This window comes from Lathamus discolor, chromosome Z, assembly GCF_037157495.1.
Source record: "Lathamus discolor isolate bLatDis1 chromosome Z, bLatDis1.hap1, whole genome shotgun sequence".
Classification (NCBI taxonomy): Eukaryota; Metazoa; Chordata; class Aves; order Psittaciformes; family Psittacidae; genus Lathamus; species Lathamus discolor.
This window is the reverse complement of record NC_088909.1, coordinates 48457866-48466795: the sequence shown is the minus strand read 5'-3', so window position 1 is coordinate 48466795 and position 8930 is coordinate 48457866. Positions and strand designations below refer to the sequence as shown.

The window sequence follows — 8930 nt, the reverse complement described above, 5'->3', positions numbered from 1 at the left end:
AGCATAGAATAGTTAGGCTTGAAAAGGACCTTAAGATCAACCAGTTCCAACCCCCCTTCCACGGGCAGGGATGCCTCACAACAGACCATGTCACACAAGGCTCTCTTCAACCTGGCCTTGAACACCGCCAGAGATGGAGCATTCACAACTTTCTTGGGCAACCCGTTCCAGCGCCTCACCACCCTCACAGTAAAGAACTTCCTCCTTATAGCCAATCTAAACTTCCCCTGTTTAAGTTTTAAGCTGTTACCCCTTCTCCTGTCACTACAGTCCCTAATGAAGAGTTGCTCTCCAGTGTCCTTACAGGCCCCCTGTAGATACCAGAAGGCTGCTACAAGGTCTCCACGCAGCCTGCTCTTCTCCTGTCTGAACAACACAACAGGCTTAGGAGCAGGGTGTGGACACTTGCACTTAGGGAGCTGGTGTCTCGGTCACCGGAGTGTGGTGCCTACTCAGGCTTTACAGAGATGGAGAGTGAGGTGGGTAAGCAGCAGAGGATATCCGTGTTGGTGGCACTGTGCCAGAGGGCTCCCTGTGAAGGCCATGTGCAGCTCCTGGTTTCTGTCCTAAGACATTAGGCTCAGAAGCAGGCCCTGGACATCTGCCCTTAGGGGAGCTGATGTCTCCGTCAGAGAAGAGTGGTGGCCAGTGAGGCTTCAGAGAGGCGGAGTCTTACACGTGTAAGTAAGTGAGAATATCCATGTTGGAGGGGCTGCAGGTTCGGGGTTGAACTTCTGGTCACGATTTCCCTCTCGGGGCTGGGACCGGGGAGCGGCCGAGGGGCCCGGCGGGGCTGGGGGCGCGGGGAGCCGCTGCGGGCCCGGCCGTGCCGAGGCGAGGGGGTGGCGGGGCCGGCCCCGGCGGGCAGCGCGGGCTGAAGCCGGGCCCGTGCCGGGCGGCGCACGGGCCGGTGTCGCTCCCCCGGCGCGGGCCGATGGGGCCGGGCCTTGCCCGGCGGCCGGTGGAGCGCGAGCGGCCGGTGCGTCCGTTGGCGGGGAGCGCCATGGAGGGCCTGCGGCTGCCCGGCGCTGTCAACCCCAGGCACTTCCCGGCCAAGCTCTGGCAGCTGGTGAACAGCCCGCGCTGCGGCTCCGTGCGCTGGGATGCCCGTGGCGAGGGGCTGGTCGTGGACCGGCGGCTCTTCGAGCGGGAGCTGCTGGGCGCGGAGCCGGCCGGCGAGGGGGCGGCGCTGGGCCCGGAGCTCTTCAAGACCAGGAGCTTCGCCAACTTCCTCCGGCAGCTGAACCTGTACGGGTTCCGCAGGCTGGGGCCGGGGCCGGGGCCGGGGCCCGGGCCCCTGCAGGACCCGGCGGGGGACATTGGCGGCAGCTCCGCCGGGCCCCTGCTCCACTTCCAGAGCCCCCATTTCCGCCGCGGCCGCCCCGAGCTCCTCGTGCGCCTGAAGCGCCTGACGAGCGCCAAGAAGGCGAAGCTGGCGGCCGGCCCGGAGCTGCCCAGCCGCCCGCCCCAGCGCCCCCAGCGCCCGCCCTCGACGCTCGGCGAGGCTGCCAGGCCCGGTGAGCTGGGGTGGCCCGGGCTGCGGGCCGAGAAGCACTGGGGGCTGTGGGGGTTGGAGATCGGCCCCCCCGCAGGGAGCAGGGTTGCCCGAGCTTGCTGGCGGCCGCTCAGCTCCGCCGGTGCGGGAAAGCCGCTGTTGTTCGTGCGGGGAGATGCGCTGCCAGCAGGCAGGGGGAGCGAGGTTCGCGCGTGGCTCAGTGACTGGGAGAAAACCCCAGGACAAACTTGCCCACAGAGTTTTCAAGCTGACAAGCAGGTATCCTTTATTGCGGCGCCGGGAGACGCGGGGGATAGCTCCCCCTAACGCGTGTCTCCCCGTTGCTCCCCAGGCCGGCCTTACATAGTCCCTGGGCATACGTACATGACGTCATTTTCCAGAAAGTTCCCCGCGTGCGTACAGAGTTGTGGTGGTGGTCTCTGAGGGTCGTTCACTTCTTCCAACAGTCTTCATCGCTTCTGGCAGCCTTTGGAGCACGCGCAGTAGATGCTCAGACCAGTTTAATTGGTTCGTTAGCGCCAGAGACATAAGAATCCTCCTGTCCTCCTGCTTATCAGTTAGGTTAGCTGTAGCCCATCCTGGACACCTGCCCTTCCCAGATACTCCTTGCCCCTGTGCCCTGTTCTTCTGGACTGGTTCTCTTAAAACCCTGTCAACTATAACAATTTCCCTTGTACAAGAAGGCTCAATGTGTTCTCTAGCAGCACTCTTTTTTTTTCTATGTCTCATGCACTTTAGTAATTTTCCATTGCTACTGTTACAAAGCCATCAAACTTAACATTACTTAAAACTGATTCTAAAGGTTCGTGTATTCCATTTGTGATTTTGTGTCCCCCCTGCCTCATCAGTCAGTAAGAGCGCCCTCACCCTGCCTCTGTGGAGCGGGCACAGCCCTACCAGATAGGTGAACGCTACTTCTCCTTGAGGGGTTGCTCCATAAGCTGTCGTTAAATCCGTGTGAAGCGATGGGTAACCGTATGAGGGCAAGTACCATTTCATGAAACCGTAACTGACTGAGAGAGGAAACCACAGAAGGTTAAAGGGAGTATCTTGGAAGTAACAAAACGGCAAAGCCTGAGCTTTTTTAGACTCAACCGAACCGGCTGAGCTGCCTGGAAAAAAGCTGGCTTTGGTTTTGTTTTCCTTGACAAACCGAATGGCTTGTGATGGAGTGCTCTCAGAGTCACGTTTAGGATTTGGACGTTGCCCTTGCCTTGGCTGCCCGTGTGCTGTCAGCGCTGGAGTTCAGTAGAGCCGTGCTTCACGATTCCCCCTTTATTTTACCTTGCTGCCTGATGTAACGCGCAGCACTCCCTCAATGGCTTGTGCCGGTTTAGTCAGCTCCTGCCCATTTGGATTTATAGTAGCACATTTCTAAGTAGCGGCCACTTGCTCCTGAGGGTTTCAGGAGACTGAATGCTCCAGAGGTGACTGTGCGTTGGCACAGCACTGATGTTCCTGTGTGTTCAGGTGTTAGTGCTGCAGCAGCTAGCGTGTGTTTAGGTGTAAGAACAGAGGCTGTTTCTGGATGAAGAGCATTGGAGCAAATCCCTTAATCCTTGTTTGCCGTTGTTTTGCAGGACTGGTGACTGTAGGACAGGCTCCCCAACCTTGTCATCCAGGCAGCTTCTTTCCTTCCTCCGACAGAGCGGCCTCATGCCAGGACCCCCCTGCCTTCCAGGCGACGACATCCCAGCAGCCGCCGGTCCCTTCCAGACCATGGCAGGGTTCCGTTGGGTCGCTGCCAGGGCACGGGGCTTCCCCAGCTCTCCCAGGCCAGGGGGCTCCTTTTCCCGTCCTCCACAAGTGTTCCACGGCGGTCACGTACACTCTCCGGACCGTGTGCTCGCTTCTGCCGCTTCAGCGAGGGGCTCCAGCCGGTGCTTCCGTTCCAGACCCCGCCAGCTGCGCGTCTCCAGGGCAGTGCTTGCAAGCCCCGGATCCAACACGTACGGCAAAAGTTCTTCACTTGCTGCTCGAGAACTTACTGCAAAGTGATGCATGAAATGTTTTTCCCCGGTGCTCCGTCACTGTGTGTGTGTCTGACGTGTGTGCTTCCAGTGAGATGTGTGTGCCGGGTCCGTTACTTGCTAACAGCCGGTGACAGAATGGGCTTTAGCTGCTCATTTCTTCTGGCTCTGATGAGATGAACTGTATGAGAGACAGAGGAGCTCAGAAGTGCCTTCTCTGCAACGAGCAGGGGAGGACAAAGTGTGTGGGTGAAGCGGGTGTGTGTGGAATCTTGATTCAGCTGGAAGACCTGAAGTATTACAAATGAATTGGCCCCTTTGCTCCTGCCGGCCGAGCCCATCAGTGGGATTTCCACAGGTGCAGTTTTTCTTGCTGTTCCATCAGGAACTGCTGCAGCTGGCAAAAAACCCCAAGAAAAGGTGTTGTGAGTGCAAACCATTCTTTTTGTGCACCATTCTGCACTTCGCGCCCATTCGGAATTGGTCACCGGTCTGGGCTTCTGCACGGTTATGTTTGTTCTCCTCCCCTTGATGTACAGGCATTACAGTGCGCTTGAGTCACGAGCTGCTTTCACTATAAGCTCTGCTGAGTGCAAGAGTTGTGCAGTTTCTACTTTACTCGTAGCTTCTTATAGCCTGTGATCTGGACTTTCTGTTTTACACTTGCCTCCTGCTTCACAAGCACTTTTCCCCTTTGGGTTCTTCCTTTTCTTCTCTTTAGAAACTAGGCTCTTTGTACCAGGTGTTTGTTTCCTTAGGATTCCTCCAGCAGGTTACAGCCAATCTCTCCTTCGCTCTCTTGCACTGAAGGGCAGTAGCCCTTTAGGTTTCTTTGGTGGTTTTCTTGTGTTTGTCGACATCCTTTGGAGTTCCCAGGGAGTGAAGCCCAGGTACCATTAGATTTCTGGCACTGTCCAGAACTGTAATATGTTTGCAAGTCACAGAGTGTTCTTCTGAAAGATGTCCAGACTTCATCGTAAGGTTGCTCAGAATGAGCTTTTGAGGTAACAGGAGTCAGACACGAGTCTCGTGCTGCTGTGGAAGGATGTCCACTAGCTCGCTCCATGTTGTTTAGCTCTTGCGTTTGTTGCTCCCAGATGGGCAAAAGTTGATCGATTTCCTATGAAAAAGGGCAATAGGTATAGGTATTAAACCCCGTATTGGTTATCATAGCAGCTGTCTCGTGAGGAATCCCACGTAGGTGTCAGGCATTGCAAAGAAATGGGTCTGATCACGTGGCTGTCTCAAGTCACACTTGTACCATTTAATTACTGTGAACGTTGGCCTAGATTTGATTTCATCTAGGATTTCTTCCTCGCCCAGAAGGACTGCAAATTTTGAAGATTGTCTGTCCTGCCAGTAGTGCCTTTCCTTGTAAGTTCTCTCTGCCTGTCCCCAGAAGCTGAGGCCTGCAGAAAGTGCTTCATCTACAGAGCTGCTTTTTGGAATAAGATGACATTTTCATTCCAGTGTGTGTGTGTGTGTGTGTGTGTTTGATCTGTGTCTACATACCTTAGACGAAATATGTTTTAAGGTGGAGAACTGAGTCTTACAGTCAGTGGGGAGGTCATAATACATTCCGGGAGTTAGCTTACTGAGTGGTTACTGCAGTGTTTAATGCAAGTAAGCAATAGAACTGTGCACACTGGGCCCCAGTTCTGGCAGTCTGATCCCCGTGTCTGAATTTTGCAGGCATCCCGCAGTGTTCACCCCCTGGCCAGGGAGGTCCTCTGACTGTCAGCACCAGTGCTGCGGCGTCCACCGACTGCGCCTTTGTGCAGGTGAGTGCAGCGCACAGAGAGCAGGGGGAAGGGAGGAGACCCCATGCACGGACCGCAGGTTTCTGGGCTTGCGGCAGGAAGGAGAGAAGTCTGGGACGGGATCTTATTGGGTGGCCTGGCTTATCGAATAGCAAAAGAACCTCAGTAAAAATGCCAGGGCTTCCTTTCGCATTCCAGCAGCATGGAGATGCTTTTTTTCCTCTGAGGGGGTAAGCAAAGCAAGCTCTGCTGGTGTGTGCTGAAAAAGGGTTGACCTGTGCAAGCCTGATCGTCCAGTTTCTTGTCTTGCAAAAACCAACCTTTTGCCCTTTTTGCCCGTTTTTCTGTTTTAATATGAGCTTACCCGGATCAAAAGGGCTTGAGATTTCCGAGCCTTAGTGTAGCCTCGATCGTTTCTCCTGGAGCAGGGTGGCAGGGGCTGTGCAGGTGGTAGAGCAGACCGTGCTTTTTGCCTGTGGATCTCACTGAGCTGTGGCCAATAATCAGCTCTACCTTGTGTGTGCTCTGGGGCAGACGCTTCCCTGAGGTCCTGCTGAGGGATGCAGCTAGCTAGAGCATTGATCATCCTGCCGTGCTTGTGTACTGATCATCAGTAAGCACTTGCACGGTCCTCAGAAGCAGTAAAATCCGTCAGCCCTGACTGAAAATGGTTGTGATTTTTTCACCTAGACATTCCCTGTGTTTTGTTTCTCGCAGAGTCCTGAAGTGCAGCCACCTTCTGCAGCTGAGTGCCTGCCCTCTGATGGGGCACATCATGCATCAGAGGACGTGGAGAAGTTGCCAGAACTGAGTTATGAAGATGTGTTTCAGTTTTTCAAGGAGATGCGTGATTTACGAGGCGCTGATGTAGTGACACCGGAACCTGCAGAAAGCTGGGATGGAGAACTGTTTGACAGCTACATCCGTGCGGCCATAGAAAGCGCTGCTGCTGCTGAAAGCGTGCAAGACGCTGTGACCACGCAGGGGGCCCGTGAAGAGCAGGGAGAACAACTGGATCACAACCCAGCTCGCCCCTCCAAAATGTTTCTTGTGGAAGGACTGTTTAGTGCTGCTCAAGTAAGTGCTAAATGGAGGTAAAAGTCCCCAGGAATGGGCAGGTTTAGCTCCTCAGAGCCTGAATTTCAGTTTGGCAACCTTAATTCTGGGTTCAAAACATTCCTCGTGTGCTCAGCACTTCTCAGGTGCCCTTTTGGAGTGGAGAAGAGCAGTTCTTGTTTTGTGCCTGCAGTGATAACAAGAAGCTATTGAGCGATCTTTGGGTTTATTTCATTTTTTGGTGTGTTTATTTAAAGGAGAACGCGAATGTGAGATGTGAATCGGTGACGGAAGAGAGAGAGCTGACTTCAGGACCTGAGGCAGTGAACAAACCTGCTGCAGAAGAGGCAGGGTCGTCTGTAAAGCCGCGGTGCAGGAAGAGGAGACAGAGCTCACGGCAGGGTAAGTCCCTGGTAAGAGATCCTGCATTTTTTAGTGGTGGCCAAGACAGCTGCTCTGAAACTCTTCCAGGAAGGGGAGATCACAGGAGTTGAGTTACTGTCTGCAGTGTAAGTACCTCACTGGGCCTTCAGTTCAACTATTACACTGGTCCGAGCTCTTAGCGTGCTTCGCGACACGCTTCTATAGCTAAGCTGGTGCTGAGGACTCCTAGGTGGACAAGGGACTAAATTCTCTCAGTCAATAAAAGCCGAAGTTGTGGGAGTTGTGCCAGACCCCTGCATGTCACAGTACACAGCACTGAGATGCAGGCTGGAGACATGTTTGCTGGAGGGTGACAGTGCCACAAAGGGAACACTGACTAGTGAAGTGACTGTTGAAGTAAGCGGGGAAAAACCCACCACGGTGCCGAAGTTAGTGCACGAGTCCAACCTTTCTGGCTCAGATGACTAAATAAATTTCATACCAGCCTGCTGATAACGTGTGCTGAAACACAGGAGAAAAACACCCTCAGACTTTCGAGTCGTGCGTGCTGCCAGGTGAGCCAGAGCCAAGGCCTGATACTTCCTCGGTGTTGTTTGCTCCCTAGATCCCCAGGAGCCGGAAGGTGGAGCCTGTAAGCGGGGCTGCTTCTGGAGGAAGACAGCAGAGTGAGGAGCGTGTGAACACGTGGAGCAGCTGCCGGCTGGCTCCGTCCTGCGAGTCCGGCAGCAGCGCTCCGCACACAACCGGGACCTGGGTTCAGGGTCACACCTCTTCTGTTCCGTTTCCTGACTTTGAACTTCTAGAGAGCTTTATTTGTGAATTTGTGTGTTACTTATAGCTTTCTTCATAAATGCGTATGTTATTTATAGGTTTCTTCATAAATTTGTATGTTACTTATAGACTTACTTATAAATTTATGTCATGTACACCTTTCTTCATAAATTTGTATGTTGTTTATAGCTATATTTATAAATTTATAGGTAATGTATAGCTTTTTTCATTAATTTGTATGTTATTTCTAGCTATATTTATAAATTTATAGGTCATGTATAGCTTTTTTCATTAATTTGTAGGTTATTTATAGCTATATTTATAAATTTATAGGTTATGTATAGCTTTCTTCATAAAATTGTATGTTATTTACAGATATATTTATAGGTTATGTATAGCTTTCTTCATAAATTTGTATGTTATTTATAGCTATATTTATAAATTTATGTCATGTATAGCTTCATAAATTTGTATGTTATTTATAGCTATATTTATAAATTTAAGGTCATGTATAGCTTTTTTCATTAATTTGTATGTTATTTCTAGCTATATTTATAAATTTATAGGTCATGTATAGCTTTTTTCATTAATTTGTATGGTATTTATAGCTATATTTATAAATTTATAGGTCATGTATAGCTTTTTTCATTAATTTTTATGTTATTTATAGCTGTATTTATAAATTTATAGGTCATGTATAGCTTTTTTCGTTAATTTGTATGTTATTTATAGCTATATTTATAAATTTATAGGTCATGTAAAGCGTTTTTCATGAATTTGTATGTTATTTATAGCTATGTTATTTATAGCTATATTTATAAATGTATAGGTCATGTATAGCTTGTTTCCTTAATTTGTATGTTATTTATAGCTGTATTTATAAATTTATAGGTCATGTATAGCTTTTTTCGTTAATTTGTATGTTATTTATAGCTATATTTATAAATTTATAAGTCATGTATAGCGTTTTTCATGAATTTGTATGTTATTTATAGCTATGTTATTTATAGCAATATTTATAAATTTATAGGTCATGTATAGCTTTTGTCATTAATTTGTTTGGTATTTATAGGTATATCTATAAATTTATAGGTCATGTATAGCTTTTTTCATTAATTTGTATGTTATTTATAGATATATTTTTTAATTTATAGGTTATGTATACCTTTCTTCATAAAATTATATGTTGTTTATAGCTATATTTATAAGTTTATAGGTCATGTATAGCTTTTTTCATTAATTTGTATGTTATTTCTAGCTGTCTTTATAAATTTATAGGTCATGTATAGCCTTTTTCATTAATTTGAATGGTATTTATAGCTATATTTATAAATTTATAGGTCATGTATAGCTTTTTTCATTAATTTGTATGTTATTTATAGCTATATTTATAAATTTATATCATGTGTAGCTTCATATATTTGTATGTTATTTATAGCTATATTTATAAACTTATAGGTCATGTATAGCTTT

General features: G+C 49.2%; 1 protein-coding gene across 1 annotated transcript; it reads left to right on the top strand.

Moving 5' to 3' along the window:
* Positions 1–934: 934 nt before the first annotated feature.
* Positions 935–7355, top strand: LOC136005956 (heat shock factor protein 5-like). The gene is made up of 7 exons (XM_065663852.1): positions 935–1517; positions 3097–3476; positions 3729–3731; positions 5190–5267; positions 5964–6323; positions 6560–6704; positions 7291–7355. The coding sequence occupies exons 1-7, from the start codon at positions 935–937 to the stop codon at positions 7353–7355; spliced, it is 1614 nt and encodes a 537-aa protein (XP_065519924.1).
* Positions 7356–8930: the final 1575 nt, after the last annotated feature.

Coding starts and splice junctions, on each gene's coding strand:
- LOC136005956 (XM_065663852.1), top strand. CDS start 935: ATGGGGCCGGGCCTTGCCCGGCGGCCGGTGGAGCGCGAGCGGCCGGTG. Junction 1,518..3,096: donor CGGCGAGGCTGCCAGGCCCG/GTGAGCTGGGGT, acceptor GTTGTTTTGCAG/GACTGGTGACTGTAGGACAG. Junction 5,268..5,963: donor CCGACTGCGCCTTTGTGCAG/GTGAGTGCAGCG, acceptor TGTTTCTCGCAG/AGTCCTGAAGTGCAGCCACC.